General features: G+C 48.3%; 5 protein-coding genes across 5 annotated transcripts; 3 read left to right on the top strand and 2 right to left on the bottom strand.

The window, feature by feature from the left end:
- Positions 1 to 375: 375 nt before the first annotated feature.
- MAM_00456 (exonuclease) lies at positions 376 to 4,632 on the bottom strand (the record flags this gene model as incomplete). Its single annotated transcript, XM_040819255.1, has 3 exons — positions 376 to 2,918; positions 2,973 to 4,277; positions 4,329 to 4,632. 3 exons carry the CDS (start codon positions 4,630 to 4,632, stop codon positions 376 to 378), a joined length of 4,152 nt encoding a protein of 1,383 aa, XP_040682520.1.
- A 1,071-nt stretch (positions 4,633 to 5,703) lies between these two features.
- Positions 5,704 to 7,364, top strand: MAM_00457 (chromatin assembly factor 1 subunit C; the record flags this gene model as incomplete). The annotated part of the gene is made up of 6 exons (XM_040819256.1): positions 5,704 to 5,740; positions 5,828 to 5,881; positions 5,950 to 6,001; positions 6,064 to 6,579; positions 6,649 to 7,134; positions 7,190 to 7,364. 6 exons carry the CDS (start codon positions 5,704 to 5,706, stop codon positions 7,362 to 7,364), a joined length of 1,320 nt encoding a protein of 439 aa, XP_040682521.1.
- Positions 7,365 to 7,948: 584 nt separating this feature from the next.
- MAM_00458 (uncharacterized protein) lies at positions 7,949 to 10,057 on the top strand (the record flags this gene model as incomplete). Its single annotated transcript, XM_040819257.1, has 1 exon — positions 7,949 to 10,057. One exon carries the CDS (start codon positions 7,949 to 7,951, stop codon positions 10,055 to 10,057), a length of 2,109 nt encoding a protein of 702 aa, XP_040682522.1.
- Positions 10,058 to 11,427: 1,370 nt separating this feature from the next.
- Positions 11,428 to 13,747, bottom strand: MAM_00459 (Zinc finger, RanBP2-type; the record flags this gene model as incomplete). Its single annotated transcript, XM_040819258.1, has 3 exons — positions 11,428 to 12,381; positions 12,475 to 13,194; positions 13,592 to 13,747. The coding sequence occupies 3 exons, from the start codon at positions 13,745 to 13,747 to the stop codon at positions 11,428 to 11,430; spliced, it is 1,830 nt and encodes a 609-aa protein (XP_040682523.1).
- Positions 13,748 to 16,892: 3,145 nt separating this feature from the next.
- MAM_00460 (Plasma membrane proteolipid 3) lies at positions 16,893 to 17,309 on the top strand (the record flags this gene model as incomplete). The annotated part of the gene is made up of 3 exons (XM_040819259.1): positions 16,893 to 16,938; positions 16,998 to 17,039; positions 17,107 to 17,309. The coding sequence occupies 3 exons, from the start codon at positions 16,893 to 16,895 to the stop codon at positions 17,307 to 17,309; spliced, it is 291 nt and encodes a 96-aa protein (XP_040682524.1).
- Between the last annotated feature and the right edge of the window lie 8,255 nt (positions 17,310 to 25,564).

Raw genomic sequence — 25,564 nt, forward strand, 5'->3', positions numbered from 1 at the left:
GGGTTCTCGTGCCGTTCGGACGAAATTTTTGGTATTGCGCCATGTCACGGCTGCTGTGACGAGTTGTCTTGCTTGGCAACGACGAGTCCATACGGAGACGTGCACAGTTGCTGCAGCGCAGGTCTGGACATGTCAAGCCACCAGGTGGTGTCGCCGTCTTTGGGGCTCGCGCACTTGTCATCTCATATACTACGTAATAGTGATGGTCGTTGCAGATATGGCCGGTTGTTGAGACATGATTTCTATCCCACCCGTACACAAAATAAGCCCATGGCGGCATTTTACCGCACTCTTGCCGTTGTCCAACATCCTGCCCACCCGTACGTACGTGCCCCCAACATGACATGCCAACATGCAAGAATAAACCGATTCGCCCTAGCTTTGGGCCGAGGGAGGAGCTCCTCCCCGGCCATTGCCTCCTCTTCCTCTGTTCAGGCCACCGCGACCGCGACCACGACCACGGCCCCGTCCACCGCCGTTGCTGTCCAGGCTCGCGGGAGGTGGAACGCTGCTGTATTTGCCGGGCTGGGGGCTAGGCGTCCCTTGATGATTGCCACGGCCTCTGCCTCGACCGTTACCTCGCCAAGTCGTCCCGTTGGTAGTTTGCCCGAGAGGAGGCGTCCCACCAGCGCCATCACGATACACCAGCGTGCTGTGAAGCAAGTTGGGTGCGGGCCCATTGCTGCCGCCGCGCTGGGGTCCCATTCTCGGGCTGCCTCTACCCCTACCAGGCGATCCCCTACTCGGGGAGTTTCGTCCGGGGGTGCTGTGGCCACTGCCGTTGAGAGCACCACGCCAGCCACCACGTAGAGGCGCGGGAGCGGCAGCGTCCTTGTACTGGGGGACACCAACGGATCCGTAAAAGCCTGTCGACATTGTCGATGTAGCTCGCTTCTGCTGGGACTTGCTGGACGCAGAGATGACCTGCTTGTCCGTCGTGTTCAAGACAGATGAAGACGGTACGGTTTGGCCTCGGAACACGGGAGCCCGTTCGCCCAGAGTTGTGCCACTCATAAATGACGTGTCCCACACCACGTCGAGGAGCAGGGCGGTGGCAGTTCTACTGATGCCCGCCACTGTTCCCCGTGTAGCAATAGGTACTTTACCAGCCGAGGCAGCAAAGGTGACGCGATCACCCAAGCAGAAATTCTGGTTGCCCAGAACCAACTCTGCATCAGATGGCTTCAGGATTGCTGCGCGCGGTACGCCCTTGAGCTTCTTGATTTCGACGTCTTGGGAAGCTTGGAACACTTGCTCGCCAGCATTGGCCAAAGTCATGACGACTTCGGAGTCAAGCTGCTCCGCCTCGAGGGGCACCCGCTCAAACTTGCTTGTTTCCTGCTTCTTCAGCCAAGCAACAATATCCTTCACGCGCTGCGAGGCAACGGCAGGGTCATTCCACAGGTCGGTCTCGCAGATCTCACTTTTCTGGGGCTCTTTCTGGATAGCCGCGAAGAAATCGGGAAACGCGACCATGTAATCAGCAATGAGCTTTATTGCCAAGGAGCTGAACTCCCATCCAGTGTGTGCCTTTCGAGAATATCCAAGAACCTTGAGCTTGCGAGCCTCAAACTTGAGGTTGAGGCCCAGGTTGAGTTTCAGCCCTGCGACAGTGCTAACCTGATAGGATGATGTGATTTTGCTCAGCACCAGGGGGTGCATGCTTAAGTGTTTCGCTACCGCGAAGGACGGTGTGTAGGGGTTGCTGCGCTCGGCCTGGTGGATAATTCTCTTGGAGAATTCAATTTCTTTATTTTTCGGAATGGAAACGACAACCTCCGTCTTGCCCTTGACATGCCCAGTGACCTCTAGGGGTCGGCCATAGGCATACTCACCGAGGAAAAAGGCCCTGGTACCTAACGGCAATTCCTGCTCAATGGGAAGCGCCTCCTTCTCGATAAATCGCTCGTCTTCGTTGACAACCTCATCCACAATGGTCTGAGAGGCATAGACGCTGCATAAGCTGGGGTTTTCGGCGTATTCCTTCGTCAACGCGCCCTCTTCGGTTTTGATAAGTCCTTTGAGCATGTGCACGTGCACAAGACACTCTACTTGACCAATCGTGACGCCGAGACGCTTCGCGTGCCAACTCTCCAAGAATTCGGCCTCCTTCGAGAAGTCAGAAGCTTCTCGATTAGAATGGTCTTTGACGACAACATCTTGGCCGTTTTCAGCAAGCTCGTAAGAGAAGAGCTCGTCTTGGACCTTCATAATCTTAGCTTCCTGAAGGAAAGGGTAGCCCACATAGCATCGCTGGCCCAATTTAGCCTTGAAAGTTTCGATACTGGTGCGCATATTCGTATCGGTCAGGGTGACAACAATACTCGGATTCCTGCTATCCTGCTGGAAGACGTTGATGCCATAGCCTTCGATAAGTTGGGCAGTATAAGGCAGTGTATGCAGAGTCGGAAACCCTGCCAAAGCCTCGACCTTCAACAACGCCCCAGTGGCCAAGCCTGAAACATATTCCAAGCCTTCCATGTCAGGCAGATCGAAAATGTTTTCAATACAGCGGCAGTTTTGGACCTCGGGGAAGATTCCCGGCAGAGGAGAGGGATATGTGAAGTTGACATCTGCAGAATAAGTGAACTTGATCGGAACACCAAACCCATTTCGTGACTTTTCGTCCTCCTCTAATAGATCATTTTTGGTGGCCATGGCGTCCAGTAGTCGTTTTTCGTCGATGAAGGGGATTTTGACGACGGCTTCCCAGTCCATCTTCTTGCCATTCATGTCGAGCTCAAAGTCACGAGGATAAAAATCGATGATTGGTGAATTCGGGTTCGTCATTAGGTCGTGATACACCTTGGGTACTATCTTCTTACTTCGGTCAGGCAATACGCCCATAAGCTGTTCGTAGGGTTTGAAAGGCTGTCCTTTTTTAAAGTTGAGATCGGCATCGAGGCCCTTGGCGACATCTATCTCTCGTTAGGCCGCCAAAATCCACGCAAGAACACAGAAACATATCTTACCAGAAATTAGAGGAGAATAGTGATAACCATAAAACCATGGCCACGAAGCGATACCCCTGTAGTAATAGAAGAGCACCCACTGCAAGCCTTGCACATAATTTTGGCACAGGCTAATTTGCTCCTTTTCATACTTTTCCGGAGCCCACTGTGGAAACTTTTGCAAGTAATACTTGGTTTTCCATCCAGCATATTTCTCATTGTAGAGCTTTCCATATTGCTGCCGTGCCTCTTCCGATGTCATATCGACAACTTTGGCCTTGTCATATGACTTTATGACACGAAATGCAGCCAAATTCCCTTCCTCCTCTTCATCATCTCCGTCTTCGTCGCCTCCGGGTCGCGCAGGGAATGACAACACAAGGTGGCGATCTCCATGTTCATTTTCCTTTGTTGACCAGTCTAGGTGCATCGCATCCGCTATATCCTGCGCGAACTTGCGGTCTGCTGCCTTGAGACTTGTGCCGAGATCCAAGACTTCATCAGAGCGTTTCGATACAAAGGGACGAATGGTCTGTTTCCACAGATCGCGCTGAGACGAAGTGATGACCAACTGCCCGTTTTTTGTGTTTTTGTTGCTTGTGTCGTTCATCGATTCGAGCTTCTTCTCCATTTGTTTCGATGCAAACCATTTTTCATCTGAAATGTCATTCTCGAATGACACCAGCTCAAGCTTGCTCAACTCCAGCAGCAGCTTCTCTAATCGAGCCATGTGAATAACACCATTCTCATTGATATAACCGTCGCAAGTGGGCAGAACCGTCTTGTAGATTCTAAACATGTTGGCCAATGCGCCCTCGTTGATATGAAGACCGGGGAGATTTGGCAGGAAATCATTTCCAACGAAAAAAGCCATCAAAATAAAATCATCAATAACTCTTTCGAGATCAAATGGGAAGCTTAGCGTTCCCTCCTTGTATAGTTCCTGAAACTCCATTTCGAGGTATTCCCGTACAATGCAAAGATGAAGAAGATAAAAGTTTTGATGCTCAAGCTCCTTTGACTTGGTCTTGGATGCTCGTCCGAAGGTGACTTCTTCTCGAAGAAGACAAAAATGGGGATCATGGCTGAGCAGTCCCAGCATGATGAGGTCTGCGTCCAACCCATACAGACAGTGTCGCACGTTGGGGTTGTAGTTGGGCTGCGCCTTTTCGTTTCTAATGTACTCCATGATCTTGTGTTCTCCTTCGCCAGGAACCTCGTGGCCTGAAAGAACAATCTCGCACCCTTGCCAGTCGGCATCTTCCGAGATCTTTTTGTTGACAAAGTATCGCAACTGCTGTGAAAGCTTGGCCATGAATTCAGTTCCTATAGTTGTTAGCATTGCACTGGCAAGTCACCAGCAGCGATCAGACATACCTGGTGTGATACAATTGCTATCGAACGGCTCTTCCTTGGGCATCTCAACGCCCTCTTTGATGGCTTTCTCGCGGGCCTTCTCAACATCCAGAGCAGTACGAAAGCGACGAGCCCGTTGTTGGTTCATTTTAGCTCTGGGTGCCACGCCGTCAATCGCCATGAAAAAGAGCTGTTTGGGCTTTATTTTGCCAAACAAGTGCTCTATGTAGTTGAAAATTCTTATAAACATTTCTTCCTCCGAGAGACGGAAAGAAACGTCTTCTCCAGCATCCTTGTGGGTGCAGTTGTGAATGATACCGTTCATATCGAGCTACGGTCCAAGGTCAGCGGGGACGGGGAAGCGAGTCGAACGGGCGAGGGTATGTCGAACATAAAGACAATCAAACTCCGGTATCCGATTCTCCGCAATGAGTTGCGAAATGGCAGGGTATCGCTCCGAGAGCCATCTGAAGAACTTGGGAACACTAGAATGACCAGTCAGCGTTAATTCTTCAGGTCGAACGGTGCTTAAACAAACCCCATAGCAGCGGGGGGTGGCCAATCGTCAGCCCAGAAAAATTAAAGAAATGAATGTACCACAGCTCCGATGAGCAATAGGGGACAATATGTTCGGCCACGTTACGTCGATTTGCGCAATGCGAAAAATGAAAATACTGTGGAGGCTCAACCTCGGATCGACCAGTCTGTTGCGCCAGAACAAAACACAATGGTGACAACAAAGAGTGCGCAGAATTTGAAGGCGAACAAAAAAAACTCAATTTGCACAACTGAATCAGTTCGCAGGGAGAGAGTCTAGGAGGTTGGCCAATATTGAAGGTATGAAGGGCGGTTGTAACTTGTTGGAGCAAGAATCATCATCAGGCATGCCAGAGCTAGTGCAGGAGGCTCAAGGTGGGGTTCAAGTGGTGGCAACTGGGATAGTACTCAACAGGCGTCATGCGAATCGCTCCCTGGTGGCCGAGAGACATGTACTGCACACTCGGTAGGGCAATATATTGTCACAATTTCAAAAAAACTGGAAAGATAATCAAGATAATTGAACCAATTCAGCAATGTTGAGACCAAACCCATGATTTGCTACATCAATACTTATTCCTGCTGCTTCAGGGTTTCGGGAGTACAGGGTAGCTCACAGCTTTTTCACGGCAGTCGCCAGGTGCACCTGGTGGGATGGATGCGACCACGGCACATCATTGGTTGACGAGGCCGGTCACTTTACGCGCGACGCGTGCAAACCAAGTTGGCCGTCCAACGACGCATTTTGCAGACAGCGTCGCATCACCACCACCAATCGCCATCGGTGGCCTGTCCAAGCTTGAGAAGCTGATACCATAAGAAGATCCCATCTGCATTACTTATTGCCAACAGATACACCATGCCCCCCGCTCAAGTTTCGGACCCCGAGGTTGATGGTAAGCTCGCATCCTTACTACACTACATTCATTTTACCTTCCGGTCAAACCTTGGGCCGTCATCGTATGCTGACTAGCCGCTCATAGTCGAAATGTCATACGAGGAGGAGGACGACCAGATCGAGCGCCTTATCAACGAGGGTATGTGCTCCTCAGACTCGCTAGAAAGCATCGTACGATGGGAGTGGGCTCTAATCATGAGGTACCAGAGTACAAAACGTGGAAAAAGAACAGCCCATTCTTGTATGATATGATTTTGGGGTACGTCGCAAGCAGCTTCCACTCCACCGTTGCCTCGTGAATTCTTATTTAACAAACACTAGAACGGCCTTGACATGGCCAACGCTGACTGTTCAATGGTTCCCCGATGTCAAGGAACCCGAGGGCAAAAACTACCGCATGCACCGACTGCTGCTTGGAACGCATACCTCGGACGGGAGCGCCAACTTCTTGCAGATTGCCGACGTTCAGATCCCCAAGGCGGTTGCCCCAGACCCCGCCAACTATGATGAAGAGCGAGGTGAAATTGGGGGCTATGGCAACCCTGGCGACGTCGCTGCCATCAGGTGTGACATTGTCCAAAAGATCGAGCACCCGGGCGAGGTAAACAAGGCCAGATACCAGCCCCAGAATCCAGACATTATTGCCACTTTGTGCGTAGATGGCAAGATTCTCATCTTCGACCGCACCAAACACCCTCTTCAACCCGCCTCTCTTGGCAAAGTAAATGCCCAGATTGAGCTGAGTGGACACAAGGCAGAAGGCTTCGGTCTCGCCTGGAACCCCCACGAGGCTGGATGCTTGGCTTCCGGAAGTGAAGACAAGACTATGTGCTTGTGGTAGGCAGCAGCAGCGTTTTGCGCGAGACGACCCGCAGACTGGGACCAAAAAATGCTGACAATGGACAGGGACCTGAAAGCGCTCGAGGCCGAATCTAAGGTTCTCAAGCCTTTCCGTCGTTATACTCATCACGCACAAGTTGTCAATGATGTCCAATATCATCCCATCTCGAAGAATCTGATCGGGTCTGTTAGTGACGACCAGACTCTTCAGATTGTTGACATCAGACACGATGACACAACTACTGCAGCCCTTGTGGCCAAACGCGGCCACCTTGACGCCATAAATTCCCTAGCCTTCAACCCCAACTTAGAAGTCCTTGTAGCTACAGCGTCTGCCGACAAGACTGTTGCTATCTGGGATCTGCGAAATGTCAAAGAAAAGGTGCACACCCTTGAAGGACACAACGATGCCGTGACGAGCATATCGTGGCACCCGTCAGAGGCTGGAATTTTGGGCAGTGGTAGCTACGACAGGAGGATCATTTTCTGGGATCTTTCTCGCGTTGGAGAGGAGCAACTACCTGATGATCAAGAAGACGGCCCCCCGGAACTGTAAGCGACCAAGACCCTTTATCTATGAGCTCCAGCAAGTCTAATAACCCGCTAGGCTATTCATGCATGGCGGACACACGAACCACCTTGCCGACTTCAGCTGGAATCCCAACGAACCATGGCTGGTTGCCAGTGCTGCCGAGGACAATTTGCTCCAAATCTGGAAAGTGGCAGAGTCTATTGTCGGCAAGGATGACGGCGAGTTGCCGGTTGATGAACTTGACCGATAGATGAGGTGGAAGTTCGCAGAGGGGAGGAAGTATCGTTCTTCATAGGATGAGGAGACCGAAAAGTTCTGCTCGGAGTTGATAATGAGGCTGGGGAGTATTTCCGACGACTGAGGCCCGGAGAATGGAGTCCACGATAAGTCGGAGCCCTTTTTTGCTAGTTTGGGGAGATGTGACCGATGCGCCCTTCCTTGTATTAAGGTTATGAATGGATAGTATTTTACAGCCGGTTCATTGTTTCGAAATTCTCGGGTGTCAGCTGTCTCGGGTGTCAACAGGCCGCGGCAGCTGGCAGCAAACGAGATGCTGACTCTGATTCATTGCGAACCACCTGCGTATGCGGCCAGGTGGTTGTACCCGGTTCACGACGAGACCGCACTCGTGGTCAACAACAAGTGAGTTCGCCCGATAACATTGAATACAGGCAGACAATGGGTGACCACGATGCAAATCTCTCAGCCTCTCCAGCATCTAGCGAGAGCCTCGAGTGCGCCGCACCACACAACTTCTAATACCGCGCTAACTGTGTAGCGGTTGATTCTCCTTGCAGGCTTCTTCCCTCTTCCTGCGTTTCCCGCCCCTTCATCATGGCGCTCCCGTTCAATCCAAACACGATCAAGCGCAACGCGCGCGTGTATGGCTTCAACACCCAAGAAGCCGCCATATTCGCGCACATTGCGCTCGACCAGCTCCGGGGCCTCAACGCGTCGTCCTCCGAGCCCGTCTCCCTTGAACAAATCGCGGAAGCCATCAAGCGCTATGCCACCTCGGAAGTGGAGCGGGAAAGGGCCATTAAGCCCGAGATTCGGGACCGGGGCATCTCCATCCTCGACGACATGGAAGCAGACTTGCTGCAGATGGGGACTGAAATCCACGAGTCCAACGATGGAAACATGCCCGAGCCGATGATTGTCGAGGAAGAGAGCCATGGCCAGCCGTCTAAGCGATTCAAGTTTGACGACGACGGACTGGAGCAGTACTTTGGCAAAGACGATCCGTATAATTCTCGAACAGAAGTGGCACCGCTAAGTCTCAAGTATTATAATCAAGACATAATAACAGCAATGTGCGCAAGGGTCGAACTAGCAGTTGAATTAGGAAAACAGCTCGCGCCCGAGGACCTGGTCAACCTGTACGCGACGAGCCGTACCTTTCACAGTGCCATCAACGAACACATGCTCTCCAGCATCCGCATGTGGATTGCACACCGAGCCCCCGAGGCAGGCAAGATATTCGAGTTCCGCCTGTACCGACGAGTCCTGGTGACGGACCCGGCGGGGAGGACATGGCACGAGCAGTGCCAGGGAGGTGAGGCGGCGAGGACAAACCCCGAGCTCATGGCCCAGGTCCGCTCGGTTCCCGGCCTGCGATACCTGCAGCTCGTCCTGGGCAGGGACCGGTGCTGCAGGCAAATCATCGGCATCATGGCCAGAAACGGCTTCCTCATGCCCAAGTCGATGCACGGGACGCTGCTGCGGCTCTGGCTGCTCATGGACATAGCCACCTCTGGCCAGCGGCAGGCTCTCCTGCGCAACCAGGACATCTGGTCAGACGGCCACATCTACAATGCTCAAATGTTCTTCATGAAGCTCCTCATGGCGTTCAACGATCCCACCTACGGCCCCGGCAGCCCCGAGCTCCTCCACCTGTTCCTGGGCCAAAAGGGCCTCTACCCGCTCTGGCAGCTTCTCCTGCGCAAGAGGTTCACCACCCTCCCCGACCTAATCGACCTCCAGGTCCGATACCAGTACGACGTCCCTCCCGAGCTCGCCGCCAACCAGGCCGGCGAGCAGACCACCATCCACGGCGTGCCCCTTCACGAAGTGGGAACGGGCCACTACGAGGGCTGGGGCCTGGGGGACAACCATCTCCTCCGCCCGGACGAACTCATCCCCATGGAAGCCACGGCACGGACTCTCGATCTGGAGCATCACTTGATATACATGATGATGTGGGGGTACTTCGACACCCGCAGCGGCGACAACATCGTCCCCACCCAAGACGACATGTACATCTCCGACGAGGAGAACGTCCTCAAGCACATGGACACGTCGTACCACTGGAAGAAGAAGCACGCCCTGAAGAAGAGCTTCTTCCACCTGTCCGCGGAACAGAAGCAGAAAATCCTGGATGACGACGAAGACGACCGCCTGAGAGCACTAGCCTGGACAGGCGACTCCTCAGAAGGCGACTCCGACGACGACGCGGGAGAAGAGCACCCTTACCCGCTCGACGAAGAAATCAACCGCGGCTTCATCGTCCGATCCCCACGCAAGGACGAAAAGAAGGTCAGCGTCCCGGAAATGAACGACAAGCAAGGGTGGGAGGACTTTGTCAACGCCGCATTGACGACTGTCGGCCCCGATCTGGGGGAGGACCAAAAGCTCAGAGCGCAGGCGTGGTATAATTATTCCAAGGGCCAGGCGGAAGGCGGGAGGGACTGGCAGGCCTGGCTGGCGCACGAGGAAGCCAATAGGGCCGCCGAGGCCGACGGGGAAGGCGACCGCGAGAGCGAGGCAGAGACCATCATCGTGGGCGACGAAAGCCTGGCCGGTGACGAGGACGCCGGCAGCGACACGGAGGACGGCGCGCTGCATGATCCGCTGCTGCGCGAGTTGGGCGAGTTTCTTCACGGGGACGGGGTCCAACCTAGCGTCGAGTTGAGGCAGCTGCTCGGCGACTATTATCATGCGTAGTTCGCAGCCAGCCAGCCGTGGGTGTTGGGAAAGCGCCCTGTAGTTCATAAATACTTTACTGTCAATGAATAAATCATAAATCACGCACAAAGGGTCATACGGCTCCGAGAACCTGCTCCTCTCCCTTCACCGCGTTGGGCTTTTAGCTCTGGCTCACACAACAGTGACAACACACAGACACACCCAGGCACCCTTCACTCGTATCAATAAGCGAAACACAAGCCAGGTAGAGTCAACAGCGCACGTGAACCTCAATAATAGGCTAATAGGCAATGCATTGTTGTTCTGTCAAAATCTCCCCGAGTCCTCGCCCCGTATACAGATCCAACTCTGCCATCTGCTTTTCTTCTTACATTGCTCCCAACTCTCTGCGCAAGCAATCTACTTCTCCCTCAAACCCGAAAACCAAAAAAATTCCTTTCTCGGCAAATCATGAAGAAATCTCTAGATTCGTTCATGCAGAAGGTTGGAAGGGGTGGCATCTAAAAGGGGGGGGCAGATGGAAGGCAAACAAACTTGACAAAATGATCGCAACAGAAATGGACAAGTGCGAAAGAGAGTCAGTCGTAGGGAGGGAGAACAAGACAGACAAGAAATGCCCTTAACCACGGCCGACGTAGCATGGGCCATGAGCAGTAAGTGAGAAAACGGCCGACCAGACGCAAGGATCGAAAAAAAAGAACACCACGACCTCGATCCCTCGATGGACGGACAAGTATATGCAGACACTGAGTGAAACCGGAATATTTCATGTCACACGCCATGGCCAAAGGTATACCCTTACACTCCCTTTCGCTATGCACCCATCCGGGACAAAAATGGCTTTCCAGCAAGATACCACAATCCGTCCCACAAAGTCCCAGATCAACCTTCCCACCCTTTTATCACAAGATATGCGGGCCACCCTCCGCTGCTGCGACAGAGACATAAAAAAACAAATGTGAAAAAAAAAGGAAAATAAAAAACATGGTCCTAGAATCCTTCACCGAAGTCTCGTCAACCCAGAGCAGCTATGGTATAGTGTCACTTTTGTCTTTCCATCCTGTCAAATTTTGCCTCTTACCACATCCCGCCTGAAATAGAAGTCTGACACTCCGCCCTGGTCCTGCAAAAAAAAAAATAAATGAAAAAAAGTCAATACGCACCGGTATTCCCCGTTCCCTTGAAAATAGCAAGCCAAGTCCAGAAGTATGTTTTTGTTTTTGTCGAAGGTCAAGTGCTCTCTATGCTCATCATTCCAAAGTCGTTCTTTGTTTTGTAGACAGAAAAATCGACGGATAGATACGCAAACGTAACGTTGAAAATGGCAGTCTAGAAAGGCTAGTGCAAAAGCCGGCACCTAAACTACAGCCGCACGTGGTTCTGGTGCTTTAAGCAGGAGACTTGCTTGGGGGGGCACCACCACCGTTTTGTCGAGCGTCATTGCCACTAACAGAAAGTCCGCCAATTCCTGCAGAAAGAAATGCGAAGGGATCGTTTTCTCCGCCGCCGTTGTTGGTGTAGAAGTGATTCGAAGGTCCAGAACCGGCAGACACAGGCCCGTTGGAGGCAGACTGGAAGGCAGCCTCGGCAGCTCGGCTATCGAAGGGACCAGCAGAGTGTGACCCGGGAGTCGAGGCAAAGGTCTGGTTGTTCATAGAGCTAGGATATCCACCGGCACCGCCGCCAATCCCAGCGGGGAGGAAGTGGCTTGGAGGGCCTCCAAAATGTTGATTGTAGCCGGCACCTGAACCAAAGGAGTTACTCGAGTTGAAGGGACCGGGGCCAGGAGTGCCAGCCATGGATCCCTGGGCCATGCTGTACTGAGAGGAGTTGTCCATCGGGGAAGGATAACCGGAATCTGCAACTACAGCAGCGCCAGCTCGACTGGCGCCGCAGCGGAGGCAGCAAACGTTTTTGGCGAAGTTGTGATACCCACAGACTTCGTTGCCACACTTCCAGTCACCAGCACGAAAAGGGACGACACCACCACCGCCCATACGACCACCGTGGCCCATGGGACCATGATGGCCTCCGTGAGGTGGAGGCGGCATCATGGCAGGAGGTCCGTAGCCGCCGCCATATCCATAACCGCCAGCTGCGTCGGCACCACCTGGACCACTTCCAGCAGCAGGGAATGAGCATCTGAAACAAGCAGTTCGGCGCTGGAAGTTTGAGAAACCGCACGAAGGGCATGTCCAATCGCCAGGTCGCGGGCGGTTCTTGCTAGGGGGGAACGGAGTGAGAATATCCTGGGCGCGGTCAAGCACGCGGCTGGAGGAGGGAGAAACCTCAATAGCCTTTTCATTCAAGGCACGCCCATTCATACAAAGGCTCTCAGCCGCCTAAATGACGAGTAAGTACAAGGGCCGCTGCAACGTTGTCTCGGCAAAATTCAATTTGCAGGAACAATTTATTCCAACAGAAATGCGACTTACCTCCTCGTGAGAAGAGAATACTGCAAAGCCGGTTCCGGTAGGTTTGTGCTGCTCAGGAGTACGCAAGGTCCAAAATGCGATGGGTCGACCGCCAAACTGAGTGAACCAGCTCTCAAGCTCCGACTGGGTAGTGTCGTGGGGAAGGCCAGACATATGGAGGACCTTGCTTCTCTCAGAGAGGAACGCACGGACGTCGGCTCTAGCATCCATAGGTCTGGTCAAGACATCTGGATGATCCTGAGATGGCTGTGACTTTCGGATCAAGCCACGAAGAACACGGGCCAGAGTAATGGCCTCTTCCATGGCACGGCGGGGAGAAGCAGGAGCCAGAGCTTGCAAGTGAAACGGAAGGTTGTGCTTGATCGGGGCGCTGGCCTGGACGGGTTCAACCTCGAGAGCAGCGCAAATGTTGGACAGCATTGAGGGACCAAAAGGCAGAGACTCCGGGTGGTGCTGCTGCCATCGCTGATATTCCGTTCGAAGATCGAATGTGCGTGAGTGTTGCAGATAAGGGGGAAGAACGACAGCCTTGTCCCGGGCCTCTCGGGGAAGCTGGACACGGAGGTCCCAGGCGTCCAGTGTGACAAAAACGAAGTCGAGGTTCTTGGAAGTCAGGTACTCCGTCGCGAACGTATCGAATCGAGAGATAGCGTCTCTAAAGGTACCCGCGTTTCGAACGTGTTCCCAAGTGAGAGTCGTAAGGCTTGCTACACGGCAGACCTTGTTAGCTGCATTACTCTCTCTTTTCTTTTCTTTTTTTTTCTTTTTTTCTTTTTTCTTTTTTTTTTTTGCGAGCGAGCGAGCACTCATAGATTGCGGAAGATGGCATATTTGTGGACAAAGGGACTTGTTGCGATGGATAGGGGCGAAGGATTCAAAGTTCTTTTGCATGGCCCGGGAAGCAAAAAAATCACCATCAGGTTGGTTTACGTACTGCAAAGAGGGGTTATTGGGGTATTGACAGGTTTAACAAGGACACTTTCGTGTGTGATCTGCCAATGTAGAAAAAGGAGGGAGAAAAAGTTAGCAATGGCTTCCCAGGTTGGTGAAATGCGGATGAATACCAAGGAAGAACCAAGTTGTCGTGGCTTCGGGAAATTGGTGGGGAATATCTCACCTCCTCGAGCGAGTTGGCATCAAGAAGAATCCATCCGAGCTCAATGACCTCAGCAGAGTCTTTGGTCACGTAGACACCGTGTTCATCACACGTCGTTGCAACGTGGATCACGACATAGCGATCGACGTTGAGCTGAGGAACCTGCTGGGACGACATGGTGGCCAGCGGAGCGTCGGGGCTCAGCAAGCAACGCAGGATATTGATTGGCGTACGCGGCGGCGTCGGGGCAGTCTTCTCGCTGGTCGACTTTCGCGAGGAAGGTCGAGTCGAGGAGAGTAGAGAAAGGACGGAGATGCAGCCTGTGACCCAGCCGGTTCTCCAAGGTGTGACGGTTGCGGATTGAGAAGTGTTGGGTCAGGAGGGAACAACTGGAAGCTTCAGGAGGTTTTGCCGAGCAAAAAGAGCCGCAGGTCGGACGGAGCTGGAGAATCGCACGGGCCGAAAGGACTGCGGGTTGTGGGCGGTGGGCGGTGGGCGGTGGGCTGTGGGCTGTGTGGTGGTCTTTTGGGGGGTTGGCGGGCAGTTGGCAAGTCCGGTTTAGCGCTGGCAGCTGGCGGCTGGCGGCTGGCGGTTGCAGGGCATGGAGGGTGTCTCGTCGTTGAAAAATAAAGAAAGAAATACCTACTTGGTAAATAAATAGTTGAAGACACCGGCATCAATCTAGCAAACCCTATACTCTGTATCGAAAGGTTGACCGCACCCAACCAAGGACGAACCACACCCTCCTGGTCAGACCGGCCGACAGGGGACGAACGTGTGTCTGCGGAAATGGCCGGCTTGACCAACGTGGAGAGTATTTGAGACTAGAGCAAGCACACTGGGCGCGTGGTGTTTGGTGCTGGGATCAATGGTTGCTCAATCCCAGGCTGTTAGTCGACAGACAGTGTTGACCGTTCGAACAAGGGACATTACACCGGCATAGACCTAATGGGCGGAGCCAAGTCAATAACCATCCTGCCAACCTACGACGGCAAAACCAACTCCAGCCAGGCAAGACGGCGACGAAGAATCATCCAGTCAGTACGCGGACAAATTGGGAAGCCCCATAACATAACAACAGGCGGCGTGAATAAACGCTCTGCGGCAGGCAAGCGCCTACTCAGCGACTCGGGCCTAGGTATCCGGACAGGCCCTAAAACAGTGTCTAGTAGTTATTTGGAATTGCAGCTACGTATGGTTGCACTCCAATGCCATGTAGCATCTGAAGTATTACTGCCACTCCTCCTCCTGAGTCCTGCACAATGTGTCCACTTACTCGACTCCGAACACGCAGGATCCACACTCCTGGGAGGCACCACAGAGTCGGGGAGTCAGGGACCATGGCAACATGGCTCGTCAGTCTGTCAGTTTAAGTGGCCGGGGCAGGAAGATACATGAACATGTACCAACGGGAAGGCTGCGCCATTTGGCCACCCAGAAGGCTAAGCAACCTCACTGCGATGATGCGCGAATCTACCTAGGGAAGGGCTAGGCAGGTCCGGAGACGTTCCAGGATCGTCCTTGAAGAGATGACTCGAGGAATTTGCACTCCGTACTGTGATGAAACCAATCAGTCCCGTTGCAAAGCTGTACTGCTCTGTACTCCTTACCCAGCCACGCACTCAATAATGCGGCGATCCTGATTCCTGACTGCCATTCCTCGCTCCCACGAAGCTGGAAGCTGGGACAGTCGTGGGATGGATGCTCCCCTAGAATGGTACCTGTAGTTTTGCTCAGCATGGAATATATCAGCACCAGTGACCTGACCACACAGAACGGCAACCAAGGCTGGTCAAGCGAGTTGGATGCTGTGACATGCTGGCTGTCATGCAACGCGCTTACCGGTCAAAGCACACATGCTTGCGGCTTGCCATGATCAACTCTTGCATTATGACGATGGCACATGGCAGAAGGCACATGGCACATAGGAACTACATAGCACATGTCATCAAGGTCCCATAACGCCCATTTAAGCTGACAGACAATAACAATAAGAATCCGCTCCGGGCACCTTCGAGGGGCCAGGAAGAAAAGGCGCGCCATCTATCCCGTATGTTCACGATAGCATAACGAAGCAGTCATGCCATCCATATTCGATTCCATACCCCTTACAGACCCCTGGAATAATATGTCGTCCTGTGCCGAAGCCAGACCAGCCCGCACGAAGAGAACCGGATCAGGGGCGATGAGTAACGTACTCACTCGACGAAAGAGCAATGTTGTAGCTCTGATCAGTCGGCACGTTCCACAAAGAGACGGTTTGTTTGAGCTGTGGCCATCGGTGGCGTCTTTGCCTGGTCAGAAAAGCCCCGCGAATTGGCAACACGGCATAAACGTCCGCATGCATGAAGCGAGGCTGCGAGTACAAAGTCCAAAAGTTCACGCTTCAGAGCTCTCTTCTCTCCCTCGCGGCGGACAGCATCGTCGGGAAGCAGCCGCTACCCGCGAGTTCTCTCCTACGCCATCCAAGGATAATCACGAACTACAACCGTCACGGCTCTCCTCCGTGCAACCGCATCAAGTAGTGGTTACCATGCTGCTGTCCCGGTACGGAGTATGGTCCAGTGTTGAGGTTATTTTTAGGTAATCGCGGCGGCCATGGACTGGCTAGATTTTAGATTCATGATCAATGGAGAAGATGTGGATGGCGTTGGCTCCGGCCGGGCCAGATAGCCAGCACAGAGTCACAGACGGCATTGTGGTCAAATGAATAAGGCTGTAGGTGACGGAGAATGCCATATCCCTTCCCTCCCGATGTTCTCCCCCCTCCTCGTTGGCTTTTGGACGTGCCTTGGTCGTGAATTGATTGACCCCGGGCTGGCTTTTTCTCGTCATTCCCACGTTGGTAGGCGGCTGGTTGGCTCCTTCCGTCCACAACCGGACACGTGCAGGTTACGTCATGGTCGCATTCTAGAACCTGACTGACTGGCTGTGAACACTGAACCAGCAGCGCTTGCACAGAGCAGCCCATCACCGCCCAGGCAGAGAATCGCTGTCTGTGACCTAGACTGACAAAGGGCGGCCAGACATTTTCCACATGTGCGTGGTCCTTTTCGTCACCGACGCCATCACGTTACGCCACCCGCATTTGTTGATGACGCACCCGCCCCCCCCGGAATCCCTCATCCCGACTCCTCGGTCCTTCATTGCCAACTGGCCCGTTGCTGTAACCAGAATACATTTTTTCTTCGTCACTCCTCGATAACGCGTCGGCCTTGGACGGGAATTTGAAGCTGCCTCGTCTCGCAACCTCTGACCCCGCTCTAGAATAATTTCAACCAGGCAGCTTCCTGCGCTCGGGTGCTTTTTTCCAACCGCAAATATGGGTGTCGCGTCTGCTATCCTCATTGTCATCATCACCATTTTTTGTGAGCCGCCTTCCAAATCTTGGGACAAAATTGACCCTCAAGCTAATTACTGTGTGCAGTCCCTCCGCTGGGTGTGTGGGCGGTGGCAGGATGTGGCATGGGTAGGTTCCGTTGCCCGTACAGTGGATTGAAAAGCGACCAACTCGGATTCTGGCTGACATGCTGAAGATTTGTTGATCAACGTCTGCCTGACGATTCTGGGATACCTTCCGGGTCACATACACGCGTTCTACCTCGAATACATCTACTACGACCGCCGCGAGCAGGCACACCAGGGACGATTCCCTACCAGCCGCGCGCCAGGTGTGTACTCTGACAACGTGCAGACCGGAGGACAGGGCTACGGAACAATTGTTCAGCCTACTCGCTAGTACCCGTTTCCTGGAGGGTACGCCTGAATTCTGCGGCTCGCGGCTTGGCAGGCGGAATGGATTGTGCCGTTCAGGCTGACGTTTTTCGTGGGCAAGTTTGTGTGGAGGGTGCCCAGGATTTTTGCCTTTGACTTTGTTGGTTGGCTGAGATACATGCTGATTTGCGTCAACCGAGTGAGTTCACTTGAGTAGACGGCAGACGGAAAGGACGGAAACACCGGAGGAGTGGATATGATGATACTGCGTGATGACTCTAAAGCCTAATTTATGCCGCATTATTTTTTTTTTTTTTTGCTTATTTTCGACGTTACGTTTGAGAAGCCAAACTACTTCCCTGTGGTGGCCGAAATTTGGCGCAATGTTCTCCGGTAGAATCAGCCATTGAATAGCACTGCCCGAACGACTGCTGGTGTTATCTTGGGGCTTCCATCATTCACCCCGACATCTCCATGCTGCCGTCTGTAGCATAATGTACTTGCCTACTACCAATCACATAAATGTCCCGCGGCGTGCTCAAGGATACTACGCCATAGCCTAGTATCTGCTCTCGTCAAATGCTTGTTGCCTCCCACTGTATGTCACTGATTCTCAAACTCACCAATATCCTGCAGGACAGTATCATTCCAATTATCGGAGCTGAATAACTGGTTTCCCCCTCCCCTCCAAGCCACTTCAACACTAGTCTATGAATAACTGCCTACAAGTCCCCTTTCGCGCCTACCAGTCGAGTTCCTTTTTCATCACGCTTAGCACAATTTGCAGGCTGCCCATGGCTATGACAGGTCACAGCACATATGCTACATGATCGCACCACCGATGTGGCAGTTTGTCGACAACAGCTAACTCGACCACAGGCGCTTGGCCCGGGTCCATGAACGGGCTGATACGGTGCTCGCTAGATATCACGGGCTTCCATCCCGAGCAGCCAGTCTCCTTGTATTCCCCTTTGTACTTGTTGGTGATGTTGCAGTCGGTTCTCCTAGTGTATTGCGCGCATCAGGTCGAGCAGCTTCAGGCCCCATTGAGGCAAGGGGTTGGCGTTGAAGTTATTTCTCTCGACAGTTGGGGCGCACCCAAGACACCAGATAGCGGTCATGTCTGTCGGTGCTGGTGACGTTTCCGAACGTTTCTGGAAGTTTCTGGAAGTTTCTTTTCTGCTTGACATTGCGAACTGCTTATCGGGAGATCAGGGCTTGAAGCCATCGCGATTGCGTAATCATCGCTTTCATTGCGTCAAGACCGCCGTATCGGCCTGCGCCCTTCGCGTGGCACTACACGTGGTGAGTGACAGCGTCACGTAGCGAATCATCGTGCTGTCTATATACTCGAGCGCTACTCAAGTACATGAGACGCGAAGCACTTGATCAGGCCCCTCTCAAGCAATTGTTCAGAGCGCCATTGCCCGCTCATCGACGACGATGGACAAGGCAGTTGGCCGAGTCCCCAGTGTATGGGAACAGAGCAATGGGTGCGTCCACGTCGACACGGTGCCAACGACTGGCCAGCGCCAGCCCTGTGTTTGTCTGCGGAAACGGCCGACAATTGGGTGCGGGAGATGCAAGGACAACGCAGCAGGAAGACGACCCGAGCTGTTGGCGACGTGGATGGTACTGGAGAGGGTGAAGAGCCGTCGGAGCCGTACCATGAGTAGCAGTCTGACGGGACTTGAGAAGAAAATGGGGAAACAGGCTTGGTCTGGTCCGCGTTGGCGTCGACCTTTGAACGTCGGCCACGACACGAGTGACATGGTGATGCGTCGGTAGCGCAAACCAAGGCGAAGCACGGTTCGACATGGGCACGCCTCGACGCGGTGCCGCGGTGAGTATGTGGCTGGTTGACTGACCGTTCCGGTTGGCATAAAAAAGAATCAAAAAGAGAATGCAGATGACCCGACCATTGCTCGCCTACCTCAGCTGAGACCTGACTATTGCTATTGCTATGGGGCGCCCACTACTTTCTAATTGGCTAGAAGTTAAATTGCACCTATAGAGACTACTATTAGTAATTAAGAAATATATACAGAGGGCAGGGTTTTTTCCCCTATTAATACCTAGCGAGATTCCCTCCTAAATGCATTATAAATTTAACTAGAATTAAATCTTAATTTAATTTAATCTAGTCCTCTAACCTTACTATACTCTTCTTTCTCTATTAACTATTATAATAAATATTCTAGTTAGCTTGCCTAGAACTAAGAATATTAATAATAATTATAAACTCCTAGATCTACCTACTATTTATAATAAATTTATCTCTAATAGTAGAGATATTAATTCTATGCTTTTGCAGAATATTTAAGCACTAAAAGATATTCTAGCTCCTAAGTATATACTATTTAATAAAGTAAGTTAAAACAATAAATATATTTTAATTATTATACTAACTTTTTTTATATAAGTTAAATATCTAGAAGCACCTTTATTACTATTAGCAAATCCCTTATTAAATAACTAAATTTAAATCCTAACTAATGTATTAAGCGTTTATTAAGTCTTCTCTACTGCTTCTATTCTTAAAATGCTATAAACTTTAATAAATAGTATTAAATATATTATTTTAATAGAAGCATTAAAGAAAGAAGATATTAAATAGCCTTAGAAAAGCATTTAATATAGTATTAAAAGAAGCTTTTCTGCTAAGGCAATAACTTTAGCAGCATTAAAGAGTGTTCTAGTATTTTAATATACTTTTAAGTATACTAGTAGGAAAGCATGCTAATATCTTACCCTAGATTTATAGAATTATTATTATATAGTTATTACATCTAAGCTACTTAATACACTAAGTTCTATAAAAGAGCAGATTTTAAGTGTTACTACTAAGAAACAAGCTATAAGGTATAGTAAAGTATATATTACTTTATGTTCTTTATAATACTAATATTAATTATTTAATAGTTAAGCATATACAATTTAAAATTAATTTACTTAAAAAACCTCTTGCAAACTATTTTAAAATAATTGTTAACTAATAGCAGAAGAGTTACACTATAGATATATTACTTAACTTTAGTAAATCTATATATACTGTATTAATTAATAATTACATATAGTTAATTAATATAATAACTACTTTTATAGTATAGTAAATCTAGAATTTATTAATTACTATAATTAAATTTATAGTATTATTAATAGTAATAATACTTTAAGATATAGTAAAGAGTGTTCTTTTTTTATAAATAATTTTTAAAGAAAAACAATATATAGTAAGTTATAACTACTATTACTTTAGTATTTAATAAGTAAACTAAAATATTACTAAATTATAGATTATAATTACTTAAATTAAACAGCAAAATTAGTTCCTTTTTACTGTAAAGTTATTTTTAACTTTATTATTTCTATATTAACTAAAACTATGCCTTAAATTATAATATCTTTATATAGAGAGCATAAGCACCTACTGCTACCTCTATCTAAAGTGCTACCTTCTATACTATAAGGCATTATAAGAGTTATTAAAAGAATAGGCAAACCTTACATAAGTCTTAGTAAGTTATTAAGCTTAATTTAGAATTAATTTAAAGTGAATTCTCAGCTAATATATAATAGATATATTTTTAAAATTAAAGGAGCTTATTGAATTTATTGAAGAATATAAGGGGAAATACTTATTAGATATACATAAAAGCCTAGCTAATACTAATTATCTTTAAGCTATTATTTAGAAGAAATAAATAATGCTTTTCTCTTTAGGCTTATTAAGAATTGCTATTTTTTATAAACAACTAAAGAAGGAAAGAGAAGGCTATTAAGTAAGTATTTATCCTTAGATCTATATAAAATATATACTAAAAAACTAGTGGATTTAACACTTTATTAATAACAGTATACATTAGATAGCAATTTGCTTTTATAACTATTAAGTTACTTAATAGCAACAAATAAGTATAAATTACTTTTTATTAGATGCTAATTATAAGCAATTACAAAATTCTTAGGAATATAAGATTATTTAGGCTTAGTTTAGTTTAATATTAGAAAAAGGTATAATCTTTAATTACTTATATATTAATTTAAAAGAAAATTTTTTTTTCGGCCTCTAGTCTACAGCACTGCTGCGCCAGCTTAAGACTGCCTCTAAAATACAAACTAACACAAGGACCTTCTCTCTTGCACTTAATTGCCTCTACCTGTAATGCTGCATAGCAGCTGCACTAGGAGCAAGGCAGCAGAGGAGATACTAATAGTTGTTAACAGTAGCAATAAGGAGCTTGCCTAGAGTTGCTACTACTTAAATACAGAAAGAGGATAGTTTAACAAACAAGAACTAGGCGGCAATAAGCTGCCTGCAACTTAAGACTAACTTAATAATACCTAAAAAGAAGTATATAACAAACTTATAGGCTGTATTCTAGAGGGCAATGCTCTTAAGAGAGCCTAGGTAATACTTTAAGCATACGCTAAGGCAGAGGTACGCTAGGCTACAACTAAAGCTGCAATTAACTAAGATAATACCTCTATAACCTAGGGACAGCTGCAGGAAGCTGTAATAACAGCAGTAAAGAAAGCTATAAAGACAGCTGAAAGACTGCAATTATAAGCAAGCGTTACAGCTAGAGCGCATCTAGCTTAGGCCCTAGCCCCCCCCCCCCCCCCCCCCCCAACATAACAATATTGTAAGGTGCTTATAAAAGGAGACACTATTATAGAAGCACATAAAGAGCAGGCTGCTGCTAATATAGTATTAGCTGTGAACTAGGCTGTTAGCTATAATGCTGCTGTTGCTACAAGGCGCCTGCTAAGTAGTAATACTATAGTAACCTTCTAAGGCAAGGCGAAACAATATTAAGAGAAAACTAGCTAGGTCTAGGCTGCCTTTAGCCTAAATGCAACTATATACTAATAAGTGCTTAGCGTAATTGTGAAAGAATTCCCTACTAAATATATAAAGGTTAAAGGCCTTGCTAAAGAGATAGTAAAGACAAATAAAGTAAGGGTTATGCAGGCTACTCTACAGCAACCTTAAGGCAAGTCTGCTATAAGAGCGCCCCTAATACTAAGTATAGAAGGACTAGAAGACGCTAATAAGTTGTGCTAGGAAGGCCTAGTCTTCTAAGCTAAGATATTTAATACTAAACTATACAATAAGGCTCTCTACCTAAGGCAGTGCTTTAACTGCTACAGCATTAGGCATATAGCTAAATACTGCAAGGCAACGCTAAGGTGCAGCTAGTGTGCTGCTAGGCGCTATATAGACAGAGAATAATTATGCTCTATAATTACTAGTAGCATTAGGGAAAAGTGCATTTTATACAATAGAGCGCACCTAGCCTAGAACTAAGCCTGCTCTATTCTAAAGAAGCACTAGGATAAGGCTAAAGAGAGATACCTAGAACGCTTAATAAGGTTCGCAGACTACTAACACCTAGACTGCTACTACTAGTAGATTATAATTAACTCTAACTTAAAGTTAGGCAGAGAACAGCCTACCTAGAAGAGAGGCTGTCTACTAGGGAGTAGGAATAGAACTAAGAACGTAATACCTCTAGCCTAACAATTAGCTAGCATTCTACTATATACAAGCTGCTTTCTATTACTAAGGGACGCTATAATGCTAAGAATTAATATTATCCCTCCCTTCTAGGATGCTTAAGATACTATACTAGAACGTTAATAAGAACAACAACTTTATTTATATAGCGCTTTACTACTAGCCTAATATTAACGTAATAGCAATACAAGAATAGAAATAGACAAAATAGAGCTAGCCTCCTAGCCTAAAGCTTAGCAGCTATAGGCTAGCATACTACTAGGGTAGGAATGCAGTATATATCTACACCTAGTATAGGCCTAGCTTGTAGTTAGTTAAGGATAGTAGCAAAGACTAGGCTAATATAAGAATTAAGGGAATTAAAGTTATATTGCTATACTTAGAGCTCTATAAAAGCAAGGGGTAGAGCACACCTCTACACAACATAGAGGCTAGAGAGGCCTAAGATAGGTGCGTGTTAGTTAGGGACTTTAACCTTAAGCACCTGCTTTAGGACAGGCTAGAGAGAACTAGCTAAGGCTATAAAGAACTACTAGCAATAGCAGCCTAGTAGCAGCTTAGCCTAGTAACACTAAAAGGAGAACCTATAAGGCAAAAACATAGAGATAGAGATAGCACTATTAACTTAGCCTAGGCCTTATAGAGCCTTAGGGTTACGTACTAAGGAGCTATAGACCTAGCTAGATTTAACTATATTCTGCAGCTAATTTAAGTTAATACTAGAGCAGATAATAAGCCTCTAGCGCCTATAAGGCACTTATAGAAGAAGCTTAATAAGAAATTAGCTAAGGCAGAGGCTAAAGTATAGTTTTAAGGCAAGGCAGCAATGCAGCTGCTTAGCACCTAGGCTGAGGTTAATAAATATATAGACTAGATAGTGCAACAACTCTAGGAGATAGCAAATAAAGCTGCACTAAAGAGGGCGCTAAAGCCTCCTCGCTAGGAACAGTAGTAAAGCTAGCGCATAATAAAGGCAGTGTTAAACGCAAGGAGAGCAAAATAAGCATAGCGTTGCAGACAAACAACAGCTAACTAGGAATACTGCCTAGAGGCTAACTCAGTATAGAGCTAGGTTACTGCTAAGGAACGCAGAAGCGCCTAGCGTAAGGCTCTCTACTGTGCTAATATAAGAAACAATAAGATATAGCAGCTAGAAAGATAGGCCTGCCTATATAGCTATATACTACCTAAACTTGCGCAGCTTCTAGCTCTACTCTGCGACAGAGAACTTAATACAGCTGACCTAGCTGTACGCCTAGAGGAGAAGGCAGACATTCTTGCTGCAAGATTCTTTCTAGAGCTAACTGCTAATATTAGCAATATATTAAACCCAGCCTTTTGCCAGCTTAATAGCGTGCCTATACTAGTAGACTAATAGTTTACAGATGCTAATATATATAAAGCCCTTATAAAGATAGTAAGCTAGAAAGCCCCTAGAGACAATAAGATGCCAGCTAGCCTCCTAAAAGCCTGTAAGGCCCCTCTTGTAGATATTATTACCTACTTACTAACTAGGGTAGCTAAATACGCCTATTTTCTAGCTTAGTTCTAGACTGCTAGAGTAATTATCCTCTGTAAGCCTAGGAAAACGCCTGCAGACCTAAGGCAGGCTGGGGGGTAGCGCTCTATATTGCTGCTTAATGTTATAGGCAAGGTATTAAAGGCTATAATAGCAGCCTAGATTACAGCTGTTGCTAAGGCAGAGAGCATGCTACTAGATATATAGATAGGCAATAAGGCTAATAGGTTAATAGAGGTTGCACTAAGAGTAGTTACTAAAGCAGTAAAGACAGCCTAAAGCTAGCGTAGTATTGCCTTGCTACTACAGCTAGATATTAGTAGAGCATTTAATACAGTTAGCTACCTAAAGCTGCTTGCTATGCTGCTTAAGGCAGAGGTGCTAGAATAGCTTATAGCCTGCATTTAAGCTGTTATTAACTTAAGGACAGGCTGGCTCTACTTTAACAAATAAACATTAAGAGTGTACTAGATCCTAGCTAGAGTGCTATAGAGCTTGCCTCTATTGCTTATCCTCTTTCTTCTATATACTATACTACTATACGCTTAGCTCTAGGCAGCTAGCGCAACTATAGCAGTAGGCTTTGCTGACAATATAAACATTCTAGCGTTTAGAAGAAATATAGAGCAGACCTAGAGGCAGCTTAAGAGCGCTTAGAATATATATGCAGCCTAGGCAAGGGAAGTAGGGGTTAAATTTAACCTAGCAAAAAGCAAGCTGCTATACTTTAGCTAGGCTAGAGAGCTGCGCTAGACCTAGATATAGCTAGGCGCTAATAAAATTGCACTAAAGAAGAGCTGTAGGTTCCTAGGCGTCTAGATTAATAGAAAGCTAAAGTAGAACTATTATAGAGCCTAAATAGAGAAGAAATTAGCTATACAGCAGCTTGCTCTTACTATACTCTTAGCCTTAGCTTAGAGCAGTATATACTCTAGCAGAAGAGCTCTTTATATAGCAGTAGTCTAGGGCGTTATTGCTTATAGCGCAGGCATATTCTATACGCCTACCTAGGTCTAAGGCAAACCTAGAGGGGTTGCTAAACAACTTGCAGTAGAGCAATTATAGTGCCTCTAGGCTGTTACTAAAGTGTATAAGGCTACACTAATTCTGCACCTAGAGGCAGAGGCAGCAGTCCCTCTACTAGACCTCTATCTTAACTACTTAAAGCGTAGGTTTAAAGATTAATTAGAGGAGATAGGTATAGCAGGTTAAATCCAGACTGCCTATAGCATAATAGCAA

This window comes from Metarhizium album (assembly GCF_000804445.1).
Source record: "Metarhizium album ARSEF 1941 chromosome Unknown scaffold_1, whole genome shotgun sequence".
Lineage (NCBI taxonomy): Eukaryota > Fungi > Ascomycota > Sordariomycetes > Hypocreales > Clavicipitaceae > Metarhizium > Metarhizium album.